General features: G+C 37.9%; 1 protein-coding gene across 1 annotated transcript; it reads left to right on the top strand.

Moving 5' to 3' along the window:
* The first annotated feature begins 1372 nt into the window (after window positions 1-1372).
* Window positions 1373-21773, top strand: LOC149818035 (uncharacterized). The gene is made up of 9 exons (XM_089984852.1): window positions 1373-2015; window positions 3509-3554; window positions 3655-3736; window positions 3869-3914; window positions 4017-4115; window positions 19114-19182; window positions 19274-19637; window positions 20062-20216; window positions 20555-21773. The coding sequence occupies exons 1-9, from the start codon at window positions 1440-1442 to the stop codon at window positions 21488-21490; spliced, it is 2373 nt and encodes a 790-aa protein (XP_089840978.1). The 5' UTR covers window positions 1373-1439; the 3' UTR covers window positions 21491-21773.
* Window positions 21774-23252: the final 1479 nt, after the last annotated feature.

Raw genomic sequence — 23252 nt, 5'->3', positions numbered from 1 at the left:
TTAATGTACTTTGCTTTTAAGTATCTATAAAGAAGCTTTTTTCATCCTTGTCTCTTTGCTCTCGTTGTGTTTGGGCATACGCGTACTCTAGCTTCCGCTCGTGCGCGTGTGCTGTGTGTTCTTGTGCACTCAAAAGGCTTGCCTTCGGTGTTTGTGATTGTCCGAAGCTACGTCACGGTGGCCTTCGCTTCTAAGTCCGTGACAGCTACAATGGTGCTTCATAAAAAAAATGCCTTCATAGAAGAAACCAAAAAGGACTCACATGTTGACTTGAGGGTCTTATTTGACAGTTTTTAAGAAAAGATTGGCTCATATTTAAAATTTAAAAAATGTGTAGCTTATATTTGGAGGTAAGAGCAAACCCTTAAATGATTTTTTCTGAAAATATTATTAGTCTAAAGATGATGACCAACACCTTCTTTTTTGAGTTTTTACTTAGAGAAATCTTCCAAGAGTCGCACTGATACTATAATCTCTGATCAGGTCAACGAAAAAGTCGGAGAGCTTATCCTTCAACCCGAGTAGCCAAGCTTCAGCTTATGCAGTGGATGACACCCATGAAATTTGAACCTAGACTGCCCATCTTGCACACCTAACCACCATTTTTTACAAAGGCACGTACTTAAAACACCACATGCTTTACACCATTGTTTCTGTTCCAACTTCCCAAACCACGACCAAACACTACCAAGAAGTCAAAGGCCTTTTTTGCCTTTCACCAAGAAGGACAACAGACTTTCTTGGCAGCAGGCCCCACTCTTCTGATGAATAATAGGTAATCTGCTCGGCTTGACTCGTATAAGATCCTTTAGGTATTGAAAAATATATTTAAAAAATATTATATATAATATATATTTTAATATTATTTCTCACAACTCTAAACCAACTCTAAACCAACGCTTAATATTATTTCTCACAACTCTAAACCAACGCTTGTTTTTGCTCATGCTGACATCGTGGCCATCCGATTTGCATTTTAAAAAGCTCAAAAGTCAACAAAACCACGTGGCATTCATCCAAAATGCAAACAGACGGCCACGATGTCAGCATGAGCAAAAACACTCATGTTCAGCATGACCTGATCCGCTTCCCCTCCAAGGAGGGCCCCACAAAACTGACGGAAAAGGGTCAAACGTCAGCTAGTCCACCAGTAGCGTGTTCCCAGCAAACGAACTCCATGGACACCCAAACCCAGCAAAAGGGCTCGGCCGCGTGCGGGGCCCACGCGCTTTCGCACGCTCGAGGCCCTGCATGTGATTAGCACGTGCGAAGAGCTACGCTCGCGCACGACTCCCTCTACCGAAGGGAAACGCGAACAAAAGCACGAGAGAAGTAAATAAGAAAAAAAAAAATCGGCCCAGTTTTTGGAGCGCAAGGGTTGGGGAAGAAAAAAAGGAGAGAGAGAGAAGCGGGAAAAAAAAGAAAAAAAAGGGGAAAAAATGGGCAAGGGCGTGGCGGTGGCGGAGAAGAAGGAGAAGAAGAAAGAGAGGCCGACCCTCTCCGATCCCCACAAGCGCACCCTCCCCCAACCACCACCACTACCACCACCACCACCACCCCCCCTTCAGGAACGGAAGCGAAACCCTAACCCTAATCCTAACCCTAACCCTAACCCTAACCCTAATCACGCCAACACCTATGGCAGCCACGGCCACAACAACCCTAACCCTAATCCGACCCCTCGTCGGATCACAAGGAGACACGTCAGCCTCGTGGAGCACAAGGAGGAAGAGAAAGAAGAAGAGGATGATGATGATGATGAGGACGACGAGCGCAAGAAGGAGAAGAAATTGAAGCTCGTCCTCAGATTGCCGCGCTCGTTCCATCCGCGCTCACCTTCCTCGTTAGGGAATTCTCAGGACCGGGCGGCCGAGGTCGAGGCGTCTGGCTCGGCGGCGTCGAACGATGAGTCGGAGAACGGCGAGAAGCCGCTCAAGAAGCGGAAGATCGACTCGGTTTCGGAGTCGAAGAAGGCCGTCGTCTGCAACGGATCAGCCGGATCGGCGCTTGAGAAGGTGAGTGTAGCGAGGGATTTTAGTCGATCCAAGAATTTTGAAGAAATTCACCATCTTTTGGTTTTAGTTTATGGTTCTTTTAGTAGGAATGGATCGAATTGCTCGTATTTTTCAGATTCTTTTTTGTTGACTATTCTTCACAAGCTTCAGATAGGCCTTGTTGTTTTTTGTTTTTTTTTTGAACGGTGGATTAAGAGAAGAAACGTTTGTGATGAAAGGGAAAGTTCCATTTTAGTGTAATAATTTGGGCTAGGTCGGGGATTTTGATTCTTTTACTCTCGTTGCTTTCTCGGAAGACTATTTAAAATTGTTGATCACCCGAATTTTCTCTTGATTTGGAAACGCGAACGTTTTTTTGACTATCTTGACTGTTATGAAGAGTAGAGGACGGATCAATTCATTCTCTGGAAAGGGTTGTCGTTCGGAAATCTCGTTTCTCGTTTCTTTGCGACTTGGTCGTTCTGCCCTTTTAAATTACTTTCGGAAAGTTCGGAAGATAGGAGTGTCAATGTGTCATATCCTAGATCCTCTCTCTCTCTCTGATGACATTCTATTCAACTAGTTAAAGGATTTTAGTTAGAAATCGCAACGTGTTAAAGGGTCAGGGTATGGAGTGTCAATGTGTCATTAATCGTGATGGTTACCTCTCTCTCTCTCTCTCTGTAAAAGAGAAGTTTTTTTTTTTCTGTTGGAAATTTTGGTTCTACTCCAAACATGGAAAACGTGCTAACCTCGCGTTTTGGTGTCTAAGCGTCTTTCGTGGAGTTGATACTCCGAAGATCGTCATCCGAACACATTTTCCCGGAAACCACGGATGTGCCGTGTTGGTATTTGGTGTTCTTTTTAATTAGCATTATTGCTAGTATTGTGCTGGTGCTCTGCACCAAACCAGAGAGAGAGAGAGAGAGAGAGAGAGAGAGAGAGAGAGAGAGAGAGAGAGAGAGAGAGAGAGAGAGAGAGAGAGAGAGAGAGAGAGAGCTGCAAATTTTGGAAAACTCTATAAAAGGAAAAAAACTCAAAAAGTTAATATGTAAATAACAACTACGAAAACCAATGAACCCCCCCTTGCACTAATATTGCTCCTTTAGATGCAATCCGCAAAGCAAACATGCAAAATGTATAAAAAATGAAGGAAAAGGTTTTTTTGTACATCGTACCTATTGGTTATTATTCGATGATTTACGGCATCTTTGGATTTATGTTGGCATTTCTAGAATGCCATCTTCATTATTTTGTTCAGTAGAACCCGTACTTCTATTTGTTTATCATATGTGGAAGTGTTGCTTTTGCAGCTGAGAATATTCATTTCATTTGAATATATTCTGAGGAATAATAACAATATGCAATACTCAATATTTTCTTTGTTTTGTAGTTTAGCATTTGGTCAGGGCTTTTTGTAATCGTTATCTTGACTTGCAGTTTTTCCTTTCCCTAGACTTTCACCTCTGATAGTTTTTGTGTTTTATAATTGTTGCTTTGAATGCTCCCGCTAGGAGGAGAAGAGAAAGAATGACCAGAAAGGAGGGGATCCTCTCCCAGGTAAAATAGCTCCTTTGTGCATGCGTGTGTGATTTTGTGTATTATATCTATGAATAAATGTGTGCATGCATGAACATTTTCTGCTTCTTGTTGATTTCAGCTGGAACACCGTCTGGCTCTGTCAGTGCAACACCTTTGCCAATTGTAAAGTTGCTGCTTTTTATACTTGAGCGGCTTCAGAAGTATGTGAAACATTTAGCTGAAATGGCTGCTTGCAATTTGGATTATTACCTTTCGTCTTTTAGTCTCCATCTTTTCTCTTCTTGTTTCCTGATCTTTTCCTTTCTCATTCTATTTTTACATATAAACTGCAGAAAGGACACTTACGGTGTGTTCTCTGAGCCAGTGGATTCCCAAGAGGTATGCTTTATAATCAAAGTATTATTGTAATTTTATCTTTTTCTTAGAGTTTTTGACGTCATTCATTATACTGAGAAACATTAACCTCTATGTTTTTGTCAGCTACCCGACTATCATGATATTATACAGCATCCCATGGATTTCAGCACCGTGAGAAAGAAGCTTAATACTGGAGTTTATACCACTTTGGAACAATTCGAGGTTTGTTAAACAGAAGACAATTTAATACTGAAACTGTGGCCTTATGTCAAATTAGTGTCTATCATATGGATAAGCTATCAATTATTATCTGTTCATGTTTATGACTCCCATATAGGTCTGGAATTTCATTGAATGACTATTCACGTCCATTAAATGTAGTTGTGCAGAAAATTTCAGTGACTTTATGGAGAATGTTTAGGCATTTCATTTGTAGATTTAACTGCTTACATTGGCAACTCTATTAGTGTTTATTCTTACTCAGCTATATAGGAAAGGGCCTGTTGTTTTTCTTTTGGCATTGGTGTCTCCGGTTGAGACTTCGGAGAGCTTGAGTCCTGGGATATAAACTGAACCTGTGTCACACAAACTTGTTAAAAAGGCCGCCGCACCCGCGTCGACGCAACAAGATGCCGATGCGGTCGACCCGCACCTAGTGTTATATTTGTGCAAAATGGACTCAATCAACTTTGACCGAGTCCATTTTGGTCCATTTAAAAAAAATGTGTGTGTGTGTGTGGGGGGGTGTTAGGGCACGATCCCGACTCCTCCCCTCCCCTCCCCTCTGTCAGGAAACAACTCAACATACTATCGATAGATCGAAAAAACAAAAAAAAGAGAGAGGAGAAAATCAGCCACACAAAGAACAAGGATCTGTGTCACCTGGGTATGAGTACGGGTACAAAGGGTACAACATGGCAATTCCAAAAAATGTGGGTACAGGGACACAACTATATATATCACATAAATACAAAAATAAAATCAAAATAAACATAATATAATCTAAATATGTATGCTATATCTAAAATATATACTATATACTGAAAATATAATTATAAATTATAAATTCAATACAAACTTGTATGTACAGAGGTTGAATTGGTGTATCCAGGTGTCGGCATGTGTCGACACTGGTACGGAGGGAAAAAATGGAGTGTCCGGGTACTATAGACAAGGATTTTACATTGTTCGACAAGAGTTGCTTACGTGTACAACCACACTAAGATCCACTATTAAGATTGAGATACAGACTCATATATACAAAAGACAGATTGTCCTTTTTAAATACAAGGAGTTTAGGGCAACCTATTTTGGCTAAAATTATAAAACTACCCTCAAAAAAATGTTTCGCGGAAATTAGGGATTTATATCAAGATCGAAATCAGGCTCCACACTCTTCCAAAACCCTCCCAACCCCGACTCCTCCTCTCCCTCCCCTCCTAGTTTGTTAAATTGCATGAATTGATACAATAATTGTTTTTATTTTCATTAATGTTAACATATATATATATATATATATATATATATATATATATATATATCCCCGCACCGCACAGCCAAGTTTTTTTAAAGTGCCGCATCCGCACCTGCATCTATGTGACATATGACTGAACATTTCTGATTCATAATAATCAGACATTAAATACCTGTACTTCCAATGCAAATATATTATGGAGAAGTGGAATTTCCAAAAGGGACAAAATAAAGAGCAGTATACATGCAGATTGGTGCTGCAATGATCTTAAATAGGTATATATGGCAAATACACATTGCATTCTGTTCATGCTGAAATCTCCGGGAGTTAATTCAAGAACAAATTGATGTGGTTACATGGTAGTGCGTTTTGTAAAGAATTAATATCATTTTATCGTTGATGAGTCAATTATTTTGGTGGTTGAAGTCGGTCTGAACACAATTGCTTGGAATTCTTCTATTAGGAGCTACTAGGGAATTTTTGTTGCAGCAGGTTCTTTGCATTGATGTCCAACTATTGTGCATTATTTTTGTTAATGGCTGAATTTGTTATAATCTCTCTGGACTATGTATTAACAGTGGCAAACATAACTTGGTTAGTCTTGCTTGGAGTGAACCTGTCAAGGATGTGTGACAATACTCTTGATTGTATAGAAGTTTCTTTGCTAGTGAAACCCATTTTTGGCATTGTGTTAAGAAAAATTATAGTTCATTTCTTGACACTGCTGATGACTTCTAGCAGAAGCATTTCCAACCGGTCAAGTATTTGAAAATATCTGAACACTAGTGTTGCTGTTCTACATGCTATGTCACAGATATGGGTATGGCTATGTTGTACAGCACAGGTACAGCTGGTAATGACGTGTTTTTCAAAATAAGGGTGTGAAGGTAGAGTTTTCTTTCTCTCTAGTGCGCACGCGCGTGCACACACACACACACACACACACACACACACACACACACACACACACACACACATATATATATATATATATATATATATATATATATAGAGAGAGAGAGAGAGAGAGAGAGAGAGAGAGAGAGAGAGAGAGAGAGAGAGAGAGAGAGAAGAAAAAATATAGGAAAATAATATAATGCATATAAAGGGAATCCTCCTGTATAACTAGGAGAAGTAGAGTAGGGGTAACTGTCTTTTTTTTTTCTTTCATTCTCACACTTAAGTGATTCTTTTCTTTTTTCCCTTCTTCTCTCTCCTGTAGTCACCAGTATCGCCGATATTTTGAAAAGATTGCAATAATATTAGTGATTTAGAGTAAGCCGATATTATCGGCAACATGTCACGATATTTTTCAAAATATCACCGGAATGGAAAATATGATATTTTAACGGTATTTAAGGAAAACATTTTATTTGTAATATATGAAGCCTTCTTATTCTATTTTTGTTTCTTTTATATTTTAAGACCTTTTAAAATTTTTCTTTATATTTTTTAAGAAAAAATGCAATACTTTATTATTATTTAAGTTTTTTTTCAATATTCAAGAAAAACCCACAGCAAGAAATTATCTTGAATGAGACAGGTGACTATGGTATCATTACTTTTTAAGGTGCACGTTGCTATCTTATGCTAGCAATCTCAGTTTGAATCACTGATGCCCATATATGTGGTGTGATTGTGTTGAAGTACGAGTAGATGGTCCTAATTATGAGGTACACTAGCATGTATGCTCACATTAGCATCACAAGCTGCTACATAGTCATGATCAAACTAGAGTTGGGGATTCCAGAGTGCAAAAAATGTTTCTGGTATTGGTAGATTCTCATGGTTATATTTTATATAAGTAAAAATGCTGCTATTATTTTCTTGTTTTCAACTTTGTGAAACTCATACTTTTTAAAGATTTTAATTTGTTTTTCTTATAGTTCTCAATTTTTTGTTGATTGTTTATTTTTTCTTTTATGTTTTTCATTCTGTCCTTTTGATAATTATTTAAGAAAAAAGGTCAAGTCCGGTCAAATTAGGAGTTATCTCTAGCAGTTACTATTTCTGACTAAGATAAGTGAGATTTAAGGAATATACCTTCTGATGATCCTAGGTTCAAAAATAAATTACATGCAAAGGCTAGCAAGGAATCCACTTTTAGTAAGTTCCTAAATTCTATTAAAGTTGAGGATGTGTGTGGTATCCATAGAAAATTGGATCCTAGCCTATTGGGTTGGGATAAAAACATGAGAAAGGAGATCTGCGCGCACACAATTCTTGGTCAATGCTACAGAACATCATTAGATAGTTCCCGAGGCAGCATGGTGACTGAAAGTCCTGATTGTCATAGATGTTTAAAAAAATTTGAAGGAAATGGGTGGTGCAAATCCTTTACTAGAGACTATAAGAGTGCCAATTCTCAGTCTGGCTATATCAGAATTCAATGTTGTGATTGGTTAGTGCAGTTTTATTGGTATTTCTATTGAAACTATTAAATTTACTTGGCACTATGGTAAAAAAAGGCTTCTCAACCAAAGCTAGCAAATTATATATGACTTTAGTTAATGAAAATTTGATGTATAAATTTTTGTATATTTGGTTAGAGGTGCTGTGCAACTGATATGGGATCACAAGCCTTGATGATTTGTGCTGACACAGTTTGAATTTGATATATGCTCCTCTTAAATTCTATAAAATGTAGTGTTAACATGAAGGCTGTCAAACTATTGTTGAAGGAAGTTGGAGTATTGAGGTTAAAGGCTGCCTTATGTATCGCCTAATTGTCAAACTTGAAGAGGTTAAGTGAAACCTTCGACTATGGAACATGTCAGGTTTTGGGTTGTGCTTGAGAGAATTTATGATATTAAAGCTTAGTTAATGTCCAAGAAGCAATTAACATACTCTTGTTTGCATGGATCTACCCGCCAAATGTTAGATACAACCATAGAGATGTGTTTAGCGTGGTTTACTTACTATGGTAGTATATTTTATCATCTCCAATATGCCATAAAATTCAGTTTTAAGATAGTGAAAATCAATGGTTCACAAGTCATGAAAATGAGGGTAGTTTAAAAATAGCCCAAAACATCATGTTGAAATCAATGTTGAGACATGAAAATAGTAAATGAAACATGCCAAGCATGATCCAAAGGTTAGTTTTTGCTTTTTGGAATTTGGATCTATGTAAATCAAGATTGTACCACCATAAGTTATGGTGGTTCTATGCCACAATACATGTACTCCTACACCTACACCCACACACACATATCCAGCATGTATGTGGGAACAGGACATGTATCTTCATCTCTTCATCTTATGTTACATGGATACATATGTGGGAACGGGATATGATTAGGATACACTTGGTCTGACATGGCAATTCCTAAAAATTAGGACGCAAGGGCATGTCCATAAGCTCGAAGTTGCACATACACAAAGAGATAGGGGTGGCAGTGGGGCGGGGGACAAGGTCTCCACCCCCGCCCCGCCTCAAGATTAGAACCTCCATCCATCCCCGACGGGGATGGATTTTAACCTCCACCCCCACCTTCATCCCCGTTTCATGTCCTCCATCCCCGGTTCAAACGGGGATGAGGCGGGGAAAAGTGGCATGGACGGGGCGGGGCAGGGATCGTGGCGGGGACGGGGTGGGGCAGGGAAAAGGGTGCGTCCATCCCCGCCTCCATCCCTGAACGGGGATGGATTTTAACCTTCGTCCCCGCCTCCATCCCCGTTTCATACCCTTCGTCCCGGTCCAAACGGGGCGAGGCGGGACCCCGCTTTCCCCCGGTCCACTGCCATCCCTACAAAGAGATGTGTATGAGTATAAAATTCTTAACGTAAAGCAATAAAACATGAAAACTCTTGAACAATAATCTAAATCCCTATAATTAAAAAAATTAAATAACAAAACTAAGTTGAAATGGACATGTATGTTATTGATGACAAATTTTAAAAGAAAAGGAACACAAGGAAATACAAAGTAAATAAACAAAATCATAAAAGGAAATAGATGAAGTTAAAGACACATTGACTGCATCCATGATGTGTCCCGGGGTGTCCAAGTACCATGTCGTAGCGACACGGGATACACATGCTAAGTGTCCATGTTTTTATGAAGTATGCGAAAATACAAAACAAGAGCCTAAGGGCTTACATGATTATAAACACAAACTGCACATGCACAAGTCCACTAAGGGAAAATGCAAAGGCCAACAATGGCAATAACAAGAGAGGAAGAGGGAAAAAATAAAGAAGAAATTGCTAAAATGCTTAAGCACAAGCATAAAAAATACAAGGGGGTTCTTCCCCTATTTATACACAAAGAGGACCCAAGAAGGGCCATTGGGAGTGCTCCCAACGGCTAGAAATATAGCTGTTGGGGACATTGTAATGAAATGAGTGGAAAAACAAATACAAGCCAACGAAGGACATACAAACACACAATACAACCACAAATCCACTTTAGAGATAACACAATAAGCCAACTAGGGCTTGCAACAAAATGTAAAAAATATTTTTTTATTGTCAAAAAGCTTAGTGAGAAGCTTGAAAGTAAATGGGGACTTTATGTCCCTATTTATACACAAAGAGGGAGCCTTGGGAGCTCCCAACAGCTATATTTGTAGCCGTTGGGAGCTATTCAACATCTCTATGGGTTAATTCCCATAGAGCCCCTCACATAAACCTAAATTACATTTATTAAAAAAATAAAAACTATTTACCTAACCTATTCTTAACCTAGTTACATACAGTGAAATGACCGAAATGCCCCTAGTGGGCATTATATATATATATTATACATTCATATTTTAACACCCCTCCTCAAACTTACAGTGTATACACTGAAAGTTTGTTAAGTAAGAATATGAAACGAGGTGATGCAAGAACTTTGGTGAAGAAGTCAACAAGTTGATATTCAGAAGTAACATGGAAACTCGATGATTCATTTCAAATATTCATCTCGTACATAATGACAGTCCATTTCGATATGCTTGGTCCACTTATGGAAGATGTGGTTGCTGTCAATGTAGATAGCACTCTTGTTGTCGCAACACATCTTCGAAGGTCTGGAGATGCCTATTCTCATATTTTTAAGAAGATTCCTTAGCCATACAAGTTCCATATTAGCTGTAACCATAGCCTTATATTCAACTTCTGACAGTGAAACTTTCAGTTGCTTCTTGCACCACCGTGAAATTAAAGAATCCCCTAAAAAAACACAAAAACTAGTTGTTGAGATCCTATCATTGGGATTTCCTCTCCAATCAACATTAGTATAATCCAGCAAATCCAAAGATGAAGATAAGGATAAGAAAAACCCTTTATTTATGCAATTCTTTATATATCTCACACTGCAACACAACACTTATGTGTACGGTGGTTGGAGTATGCTGAAATTGACTTGCAGAGTGAACAATATAAGATATGTCTAGTCTGGTGATGGTTAAATAGGTAAGTGACCCAATCAATTGTCTATATTGAGCAGGATCGTCTAGAAGTGTCCCATCTTCAAGTATTAGCTTTGCATTGACAACTTCAGGTGTTCACTTTTTTGTCATATGTTATACCAGACTTGGCACAAATATCAATAAAAAACTTTGTTTGAGAAAGAATATAGCTCATGGGAAAATAGGCGACTTTAATACCTAAAAAATATCTTAAAAAACCCAAGTTAGACATCAAATATTTCTTTTAAAACATTTCTAATTTCAATAACTCCTTGTTCATCATTCCCTGTTAATATCATGTCATCCACGTATAGCAGGAGAATGACAATATTGGTACCTGTACTTTTAACAAAAAGAGTAGTGTCAGTATATCAAGAATGAAATCCCAAATGAATCATGACACTATTAAATCTATCATACCAGGCTTTTGAGGCTTGTTTAAGAACATTTAACGCTTCATATAAACTTCTTCATTTAATTCTCTATTGAGAAATGCATTTTTGACATTTAGTTGATAGATAGGTCATTTTTGTATGGAAGCTACTACTATTAGGGTTCTAACAATAGTCATCCTAGCTAGAGGGGCAAAAGTTTCTTCATAGGCAATTTCGTATTCTTGAGAATAACCCTTGGCAACCAGCCTTGCTTTATATCTTTCTAGACTTCCATCACTCTTGGTTTTAACTTTGAAAACCGATCTACAACCTATGATTTTATTTTTTAACTGTAAAGTAGTTATTTTCCATGTTTTGGCATTCATAAGAGCATCTAATTCCATCTTGATAGCTTCTTTCCAATGAGAGAAGTTTTTAGATTCATTATAATTAGATGGTTCATAATAAGAATTTAATGCTATTAGGCATGCTGGATAGTATTGAGACAAGGAGTCATAAGACACAAACCTATTAGGTGGATGTTAAAATGTAAACTGTAATACATATATATATAATAATATTATTATTTATTATTATTATATATATATATATTTCCTTTTATTATTTATTATTTTTTCTTTATTTTCTTTTTAGCATCTAGTTCAATAAGAACTGGATAATTCATCCAATCAAGTTCTTGTTGGAACTTGACTGTGCTATAGCCGTTGGACTCTAGTCCAGAGTTACTGGAAGCGCCTAGGTAAGTGGGGAAGCGCGCTTCGAAAGCGCGAAATGTCGCTCTTTCGAAACGCGCGGGGAAGCACCATTTTTAAATGGGAAACATGCTTCTCTTTAATGGGAAGCACGCTTCCCCTCGCTTCTCCCATTTTTTTTCATTTTTTTGTATTTTTTATTTTTATTTTTTTCGGTTCCCCCTCGCTTCCTAGGTCGCTTCCAATTCTCTTCCTAGGTCGCTTCTGAGATGATTCCCGATTCGCTCCTAAGTGGTCCCATGCTTCCCGCTTCCTAAAATTTTGAAAGTGCCTTGCTTCCCGTATCACTCCTCGCTCCCGCTTCCTCAACTGGCAACCATGCTCTAGTCCAACAGCTATAATAAGAGCCGTTGGACTAGAGTCCAACGACTCTTTTAGAGAGCTCAAAATGAGCTCTCCTCTCTCTTCCAGTGTTTTGTATATATGGGGGTGAACCCCTTCAATGTAAATCACCAATGCTTCTTAAGCATTTTGTGTACGAATAAATCATTATTCATTTTTCAAGTGTTCTTCCATTTATACCCTTTCAAAGGTCATGCTTGTAGTGTCTCTAATAGACACATGTTTGTGAGTTGTTCGTGCATATGTGGAAGACTACCATTTCATTACATGGTATCAAAGTCGCAGAGACCTTAGATCTTGATGTGCTTCTGCTTTGATTTCTGTGCCTCATTTGCAAAAGGTGTTTCATCACCTTGTTTTTGCTCAAGAAGATTTGTTGAAGAAAGGAGGACTTGTGCTACAAAAATTTGTTTTGTATCCTCTCTCTTATTCCCTTGTCTACTCTTTTTCTTTCTTTCTTTTCTCTCTCCTCCTGTCTGTTCCTCTCTTACCCATTGTAAAAGATGAGTGACAATGATAAGATCACCATCATACCCATGAACCTAAATGACACTAAATATGTAATATGAGCTTCGATTATGAAGCACCACATTTGGGGAAAAGGTTTATGATGCACAGTGGATGGTTCCGATTCGAAACCTAAACTATCTCTAACTAAGAAAGAGGGTGATAAAGAGGTTCCTCTAACGGAGGAAGAGAAGAGTAAAGCGTTAGCCACTTATGAACTAAAATGGAAATAGTGGAGGATAGGGCATGCAAAAATTATGTCATGGCTAATCAATAGCGTAGACATTAAAAAATGCTCTAGTCTAGCTAAGTTTGAGCATGCCGATAAGGCTTGGGAATACCTTAAAATCATGTATTCTCTTAAAGATATTGCACATGTGTGCAATTTACGAGACAAAGTTCGGACAATGACTCAAAAAGATAAAACTATTTAAGAATATTGCAATGAGTTGTCTGAACTTTGAGAAGAGTTGGCTATTCTTGAGCCCAAATGGCATTGTGCCGAAGATATCGAACTTCGCCAAAAGCGACTCGGTATGAAACATTTCTATCAATTTATGAATGGTCTAAGGTTGGAGTTTGAATCTACCAAATTGACCCTTTTACATTGTGGAAAAATTCTTTCTATTGTTGATACTATAGAAGAGCTCACTATGGAGGAAAATAGACTTAGAAAGAGTACTCCAAAAGTTGACGATGACTAAGTTCTAGCTGTATCTAGACCGGGTCATTTTGGAAGGCAAAACCGTGATTTTGACAAAACAAGTCATTTGTCATCATTGTCATGAACCGGGGCACTATAGGCCTCAATGTACAAAGTTAAAAAGAATTGAAAAAACAAAAGTTACATCTCTTGAATCAGAGTCAAAAGATCAAGATACACCTGTATCTATGGCTTAACTGATGGAAATCCTTCAACCTCTTCTCAAAGGGGTATCTTCCTCAACTGAAGCCTCAACTAGCGGTTGTTGCATCTTTCTTCGATCCAGGTAACTTTCCTTGGCTTTTAGATTCTGATGCTTCTTTTTATATGACCCCAAATGTCAATAGTCTATCCGAATGTCTTAAAAATAACTTATGTCAAAGGTTTTTACAGTCGATGACACATCTCTTGAAATAAAAGTAGGATGTTTTGAAAATTTTCAAAAATTCAATTTTTTTATCTCAGAAGTTAGATATATCCCTAAACTTAATTTGAATCTCTTATCTGTCTCGCAAATATCTGACTATGGATGTAAGATCTCTTTTTTTTCTCATGGTTGTTGGGTACAAGATCGTCTGTCAGGGAAGTTGATTGGGGAAGGCCATAGAGAAGGAGAATTCTATTACATGGATTTTTTGGAATTATCCAAGAATGCATTTTGTTATAATGTTCAGAAATTAGAATTGGATTTATGGTACAAAAGACTTGGCCATCCTCATATGTCTAAAATTCAATATTTTTCAAGTTTAGAAAAAATTTGTAATTCTGAAAATTTTTCTTGTAAAGACTGGATTCTTGGCGAAATGAAAAGATTACCATTTCTTAGTAGAAATTTTGTTTCTTCACGACCACTTGAGTTAATACATTCGCATGTTTGGGGCCCTGCACCAGTTATTTCTAAAAGTGGTTATGCATATTATGTCATTTTTGTTGATGACTTTTCTAGACATACTTGGATTTATTTTCTTAAACATAAATCTGAAGTTTTTGCTAACTTCCAAATATTTCATAAAATGGTTAAAAATAAGTTTCAGAATGACATTTCAATTTTTTGCACTGATTCAGGGAGAGAGTTTATGTCCAAGGAATTCAAAGACTATCTCAATTTACATGGTATTACACATCAAAGATCATGTCTACACACTCTACAGCAGAATGGCCTAGCCGAACGTAAACATCGGCATATTATGAAAACTATTAGGACCTTGCTAATTGCAAATCAGGTTCCAAAAAGTTTTTGGGCTGAAGCGGTCCTAATTACCACTTAGCTCATCAATAGGATGCCATATTCCTCATTAAAGAATATAACTTCAATAGAAAAACTTGTTAATTTAACTCCAGATTATTCTAGATTGAGTCTTTGGATACAATTGTTTTGTTTTCACCAACAAAAATGACAAACTCTCTTCTCGTGCAATTCAATGTGCCTTTTTAGGATATGCTGATAATAAAAAAGGCTACATGTGTTTCGATTTTCAAAATGACAAATTATATGTGTCAAGAAATGTATCTTTTTTTAGAAAAAAAGCTTCTTTGAGATCGAAAAATCCAAGGATGTCACTGAATACTCGTTTTTAATTAATCTAACTTCAAAATCCAATGAATGTGATTTTGAATGTGACCTTGACAATGATCAAAGTCTTATTGTTGTTGAAAATGATGATAATGAAGAGCAAATTCATAGGGATGTCAGTCTATAATATTCAAGACGTAGAGAGCAAAATCTTCCATGTACATTAGAAAAATACTCCGAAGTTCCACCCAAAAGGATGTCTAAAATTTCTAGACCTCCTAAAAAATTTGTGTCTTACGAATCTGTTTCACTCACATATAGGGTAGTCATTGCATTAATACAATCATATGTTGAACCATCGTCCTATTCTCAAGCCAAAAATCATATAGAATGGATAGAAGCCATGAAAACAGAATTGGATGATTAGAAAAGGCCAACACCTGGACTATCCAAGATATCATTTTAGGTAAGAAACCTATAGGCTGTAGGTGGGTATATAAAGTCAAAACCAAAAGTGATGGAACCCTAGAAAGGTATAAGACTCGTTTAGTGGCAAAAGGATATGCCCAAGAGTATGACATCGATTATGAAGAAACATTTGCTATTGTGGTCTATATGACCACTATTAGAACTTTAATAGCCTTGGCCTCCATTAGAAAATTACCTATATTTCAATTGGATGTCAAAAATGCTTTCCTGAATGAGAATCTTATTGAAGAAATATACATTGAAGCCCCGCCTAGTATTAGAATCCTTAAGGGTAAAGCTCTTCGTCTAGAAAAAACTCTTTATGGTCTTAAACAGGCTTCAAAAGCTTGGTATGACCGATTTAGTCATTTTATGCTTGATATTGGTTTTCAACCTTGTTTAACTGACACTGCTTTGTTTATTAAGAAATCTGATGCAAACATCATTATTCTCCTTCTCTATGTGGATGATATAATCACCGGAGGCGACAAACAGGGAGTTGCAAATATCAAAACTCTTATTAAAACTCACTTTGAAATGACTGACTTAGGTTTATTAAGATATTTTTTAGGTATTGAAGTTGTTTATTCCCCTTGTGGGTATTTGATATCTCAATCTAAATTTGTTCATGATATTATTTTTAGGTCTGAAATTACAGATGATAAGAAAGTGGACACTCCAGAAGTTGTCAACATTAAAATGAAAATTGATGATGAAGAACTTCTTGATGATCCTACTCCTTACCGACAGTTTATTGGAGCTCTTTCTTATTTCTCCATTACTAGGCCAGATATAACTCATGCTGTTCATACAGTTAGTCAGTTTCAGCATGCTCCTACCTTTGTGCATATGAGAGTAATTTTGCGTATTGTTAGATACTTAAAATCTTCTCTTTCACGAGGACACTTCTTGCCTGTTTCATCTTCATTAAATTTAATTGCATATACTGATGTTGACTGGGGAGGTGATCCCAATAATAGGCACTCAACTACTAATTTTTGTACATACGACTAGATCTTCTAAGGTTGGATTATTCTATAAAAGGATTATGGTTGATCTCTAAATTTTTATCTAAGGATTCTTCTTCGGGAGAAGAATATTTTTCTAAAGCATTTTGAGGATTATTTTCCTCACGTATGCCTTCAATAGATCTCTTATATATTATATCACCCCCTATAGTATGATGATCACAAGGTTCTACACTCTCATCAGTGGGATGATTATCATCATTATTTAAAGTCTCCTTATCATTCTTTGGAGCTAGATCAAATAAAAAGGTATAGTTTACTTCATCTTTTTTTGGTGTGGGTTCTTTTACGAAAGCCACCTTGTTTCTAAGCTTTGAACAAAGAGGTCTAATGTGACCCGACTCATTGCAAAAGTGACAAATAGGTTTTTTTATCCTCCATAGTTGTTGTTTCATGAGCCATTTTGCCTTCCAAATTGTGGAGGTCTATATGCTTTAACATTATTTTCGGGCCTACCATCACTTCATCTCCTCTTTTAGCCATGCCCAGACGAGTTTCTTCTTGGCATACTTCGGCAATGTCATCTTCTAAGGGAAGTGAAGATGTCTTATGAAGAAGAGACAATCTTGTTCAAACTCCAAACGTAATCCATACAAAAATTGAAAAAATATATTTTTTCATTTGTTCTTGCCTAAGTTCCACGTCTTCGGTGGCTACCCACTTAAGCTCTAATAGTGCAAATTCATTCCAAAGAGGGGATAATGCACTAAAGAAGTCACGAACACTCATGTCCCCTTGCTTGGTTGTTCTAATTTTCTCTTGCAAGTAATATTGTCTTGCAAGATCTTTTTTAGTGTACATGCCTTTCATAAACAACCAAGCTTCATTTGCCTTTCTAAATTTGGTAATATTAGCACAAATTTTTATTTTCACTTTATTTATAAACCATGCAAGGATCTTATCATGATTACTCTCTCAATCTTCTATTCTTGATTGATGTTCTTCAATAGCTTTTGATCGAGCATCTCTTTCAAGTTTGGTGAGCTTGAGTTGAGGTTCGGGAATCATGCCCATCATGTATCTCCAAAGCTTCTTTCCTTTGAGATTATTCTCTATATCGGAGGCCCACATCATGTAGTTGGTACCATTAGGTTTGAAGGAAAGATCAATCTTTTGTTCATGCCCCCATTTGAATGATAGAGAAAGGGGAGAGAAATGTAGAAGAGTATGGCCACTTACAATCTCACGAACACTTTTGGATGCGTTTTCATGAACACAAATACTTTACTCAAGACCGAGAACCCTATCGCTCTAATATCATGTAATGAAATAAGCGAAAAAACAAATACAAGCCAACGAAGGGCATACAAACACAATACAACCACAAATCCACTTTAGAGATAACACAATAAGCCAAATAAGGCTTGCAACAAAATGTAAAAAATATCTTTTTATTGTCAAAAAGCTTAGTAAGAAGCTTGAAAGTAAATGGTGACCTTATGTCTCTATTTATACACATAGAAGGAGCCTTGGGAGCTCCCAACGGCTATATTTATAGCCGTTGGGCGCTATCCATCGTCTCTATGAGTTAATTCCTATAGAGCCCCTTACATAAACCTAAATTACATTTATTACAAAATAAAAACTATTTACCTAACATATTCCTAACCTAGTTACATACAGTGAAATGACCAAAATGCTCCTGGTGGGCATTATATATATTCTTTTATATTTAAGAATATATATATATATATAAATACATATTATACATTCATATTTTAACAGACATTCCCAACAACTCTTTTGGATAAGGGCATTACAGACAAAAAGAAGAATATAAAAAGGGTGAAAAACCCTCAAGTGTTCCTAACGAACACAACTAATTACAAGAGAATAAAAAGACCAAAATACCCCTAATGTGTATTTCCTATTACAACACATACAAATAGTGTAATATATATATATATATATATATATATATGTGTGTGTGTGTGTGTGTGTGTGTGTGTGTGTGTGCATAACAATCCATTTTAACACGTGACATAGGCTCCATCTGCTTGTGACTCGGACTTATGCTTTGCACTTTCAGATCAGAAGTTTATTTGAATGTCACGCTATGTACATGCACGTCCACACTATCCAACACGGACTTGCTTGAGTTTAAACCAGATCCAACCTGTTCTAACAAGTGTTTGAGTTGGGTTAACTTGGGTTCACCATGGTTGTCCCTAACTTTTGTCTTGACCTACCTACCTGTAAGAACTCCAATTAAAAAGAAAAAGAAAAAAAACTGTTAATTTTATATCTGTTGTGGACATTATATCCAATACGTCCAACAGGGCCTAGATTACTGATTCACTTCCACTTTTATTTCAAGAGCCTATTTTGGACATTTTTTGGTGCATTGATCAACTAATTTTCTTGTCAATAGAAATGTGTGTGAAAACTTATTTCCTTTCTATCTTGAAACCGGGATACAATCCCTTCTTGGAAAAGAAACTGTTATCAGTAAGATGCTGCGAAGCTGCGAGGTTGTTATGTCTTTTTTGGATGTGGCTTAAGTTGAATTTCATGGTTCCAACTTCTAGATAATAAAGTAATAAACTCTTTCTCCATGAAAGCTATGTAAGACGAGTATGATGGATTTTGTAATTTGTATCTTTTTAGTATTAATCTCTTAAATCTCTCTTATCTATGTGCAGAGTGATGTGTTCTTGATATGCTCAAACGCAATGCGCTACAATGCACCAGAAACCATCTACTTCAAACAGGTAGAGGCAACAGTGTTCTGCATTTGCTTACAAGGACTTTTCACATCTGCTTTTGCATTGGCCGACTTTAAACCTGTCTTTTCTCACTCAGGCACGGTCTATTCAAGAGCTAGCAAAGAAAAATTTCCAGAATCTAAGACAAGACAGTGATGGTGCAGACCAAGATTCAAGACCTCAGAGAGGCAGACCTAGCCTCTTTAAGAAATTTATGCAAGAATCTGCACACAAACCTCCCCTTGAAGCGGCTTGTTCTGATTCAGACGCCTCTCTTGCTAATGCTGGAGGGGATAACTCTACTTGGTCTAACACTTCTAACCATCCTATGAAAAAATCCTCTGTTTCTGAGAAGACTTCCGGCCTTCTGGATGCTGCTGGAAGAGCTTCACTAAGCATTCGCAATAGTGACACAAGTGTCTCTTTGACAGAGAATAAATATGAGAAAAATGAAGTTTCAGGTGTGCAAATACATGTTCTTAAGGGTTTGTTTGCATTTTTAGGCATTGGACCTATGTGGTCAAAACTAAGGCTCTGTTTGGGAGCTGGTGTTGGAGCTTAGATGAGAGGAGTGATGGGAGTGCAGATGAAAATGGTGATGGAAGTGGAGTTTGTCTACATGCTCATGAGGATGCAGTTGTCATGGGGAGATGGAAGGCCATCTCCACTTCCATCTCCAGTCGCATCTACCGGATCCGACCTCCCAAACAGAAGCAGGGATAGGGGACTCAGTGAATCCCCATCTCCCTCTCAAATCCGCTCCCAAACAGAGCCTAAATGACAGTTTGTTCCAGAATAGCAAACTCCTCTCTCTCATAATGCTGTTTGTAATTCCTATCTCTAGTAGTATTTGCATTGTTTTTCAGCAGGTTTCTTCTTTTTCAGGTGCCATGCTTAGAGTAATGAATCTGAGACATGGGAGGAAACCTTTTGTTTCGGAAGAAAACCGTCGTGAAACATATAAACTCTCCAATCAGTTGGCTGGCAGACGTGATCCAGTATTAGGAATCTTTGACGTAGACAAGAAGCAACTGATGCCTGTAAGCCAATTGACCTTATGCTTGTCTGCATTTATTAACAGATGGAATGTACATATCACTAGCACTCCATTGACCAAACCCAAGTTTTTAGTCCATTGGACTTTACAGATGGCTCTAACCCTTGATTGTGATTTAGAACGTGGGATTGATTCCTTTCGTTTTTTCTGTTTATATTTTTTACTTGCCCCTGTTCATGTGTTACTGAGGAAACATTTCGACCAGTCTTTGGACTCTTGGCTTAATTTTTTTCATGTATTCTTTTCCTGATGTTTTTCTTGAGATTTGTGAAACTTTAATTTCAATAATTGGGTCTTAAGCTGCTAGTGTAAATGAATCAGGTTGGGCTTCACGTGGAGCATGCATATGCATGGAGTTTGGCACGGTTTGCTGCAAATCTTGGGCCGGTTGCTTGGAAAGTTGCCACACGTAAGATAGAACGAGCTCTTCCTCCTGGAATGGAGTTTGGTCCTGGGTGGATTGGAGAAACTGAAGCCCCACCCAGCAGAAAATCCCCTATGAAAGCTTCAAGTGCTGTTACTGCACCAACTGTTGATTCAAAGTGTGATGCGCCAGAGACACATGAAGCTTCGAAAAACCCAGTTTGGGAAGGTCATGTAAGCCCCAAGATTCCTCTTGGGCATCTCCCTGCTGTGAATGGGAATGCAAGAATCTTGAGCAAGGAGAACAGTAACACTTTATTCAACCCTGGAATGCATAGCCCAAAGCTACCTTTCCAGCATCATCAGAATCAGAACTCTGGTATTCAACCATCTCTTAGCGGCTTTACTGGTGGATTTTCTCTACCCCAGTTGGTGAAGCAACTTCAGGGCAGCCCGGCCATGCCAGCTATCAGGCCTAGTAGACCACAGGAAAGCATGGGGCTAACAAACTCAAACCCTAGTGTAGAAGCAATAACATCAACTCGTCTTCTTGATATGGTTTCTAGAAATAACAACATTGTTCGAGCGACACCATCAAAGCAGTTGGAACCAGAGCAGCCCAGACCTTCTGCAGATGGAAAAATACTAACCCGCTGTTCAAACAATCCTAAACCAGAAAACATGACAGCAGGACCCGATTACAATGACAGTCAAGCTGGATCTGGGAACAGCAGCCGTCCGCAAGCATCATGGCGAGGACTCTCGTTGCATCAGAGACCGGGTTTAGTCCCACCAGATCTAAATATTGGGTTCCAGTCCCCAGGTTCCCCAGTTAGGCAAAATTCAGGCGTGTTGGTGGATTCTCAGCAGCCTGATTTAGCTCTACAGCTTTGAAGTTCTGTTCTCTCTCTGTATGCGTGTGACGCACAGGAGTTGTGAAGTAGTTAAAAGGTCCGTCACTCCCGGTTACACTCCAGACAAGGTTTTAGTGCCGGGTGAGTTCCGGGGTCATATACTGTGGTTGGAAGGTGGCGAGTGGAGGGGAAGAAAGGTCGGAACTCATTGTATTGTAAAAGATTAGCTGTCTGTACAGATTAGTGTACCAAATTTTCAGACGAAGGGTGGTCTCATTTGTAACATTCAAATTAATGATTTAAGTGGTGGAGTATTTGAGGCATTTGATTGACGGGTGACCATCCTTTTCTTTTTGGTCTACTGGCCGTTTCTGAACTGTTATCTTTACAGGTTTCTCTCTAGGGTTACGCGCTTTTTGCAGAGCTATTGATCACAGTAGTACTGGACCATCGTTCGAAACGTGGACATTCGGTGCCTTGATCTCTATAGCCATGTTCATCATCCATGCATTTCGTTATGGGCATCTCGGCGGTGCTTTTTTGTAAGACGGTTTCAATGAGTTGGGTCACATGATATAGAATGTTTTTTTTTTTTTTTTGACGAAGAAAGCTGGGGTTAGACCGACCCCATCAGTTATACAACTCGTACAATTGTGTTTTGAACTTGCAACGTCCCAACACAAGGTGACGTTCACTAACTGCTCCTACCAAACAAATGGAGTGGAGCCCCCGTTATTTCATGATAAAAGAATGTTCCTTTACAGTTCATGTGGACCCTGGGGTTGAGAGTCTTAGGCTCTGAGTTTTATGCAGCCGGAACAGCGACTATGTCTTTGTGGCCGAGTGCAGTTTCTGTAGGCCTCAAGAGCTGTCGGCCCACATGGTCTTTTGTTCGTGGATGGGGAGGTCTCCCCGACCCCAAGTTTGATCCCTAATGTGAACGCCTCCTTTTACAAGGCCAAGCAGGAAGGTGTTTGGAGGACCAATGAGCGCCCGTAAAGTTTTATGCCACCATGACGGGGACTGTAAGACCAGTGCGACTAGATATCTTTGATCAAAAGGCGTGTGTTTTGCATTGTGCACACCCACCTACGTCACCAACTAGGGTTCTTAAAAAAAAAAGGTGACTTTGATCATAACCCCAGCTTGCCTATAAAAAAAAAAGGTGAGAAGCAAGAGGTGCTTAAAAAAGAAAAAGTCGCTTCACTTCTTAAACACGATGAGTTGTGTTCTTTTTTTTACTTTCCTAATGCTTCTATCACATCTTTTATGTGTTTTTTTCAAGCCGAATTCACTTTTGAAACACGATGAGTTGTGCTCTTGTTTTTACTTTTTTCATGCTTCTATCACATCTTCTATGTGCTTTTTTTATGCTGAAAAATGATGGTACTGTAGAGCAAAAATGACGCATTTCTTGAAATGCTTTCAAAATTGTGAAATCCTGTCCAAAATCATAAAATACTGTTACTTTTATGACCTTTTTAATCCTCACATCTATCGTTTTCAGTGTAATTTTTTTTCATATGCCAATTTCTTTAGTCTCTACAGAAAACTTCAACCTCGCAAATACTTGAGTTATCGTGCACTAAAAATTTACCAAATTTTTATAAAATAAGTGCGAGCGAACTTTTTTTAAAATTAAAACTGACAAATATCACAAATACTTGGAGTTAGTTCGCATAAAAAATCTGGTATTTTTTTGACTCATACTAACAAACATCGTAAATACTTGAGTTACCTCGCATAAAAAATATAATAACGTCACATAAAAAATTTGTGTTTTTTTTTTAACTCGAACCAAC

This window comes from Nuphar pumila, chromosome 13 (assembly GCF_984573655.1).
Source record: "Nuphar pumila chromosome 13, dmNupPumi1.hap1.1, whole genome shotgun sequence".
In the NCBI taxonomy this organism is placed as follows: Eukaryota; Viridiplantae; Streptophyta; class Magnoliopsida; order Nymphaeales; family Nymphaeaceae; genus Nuphar; species Nuphar pumila.
Note: the sequence above shows the minus strand (reverse complement) of the source record. Positions and strands in the feature narration are given on the sequence as shown.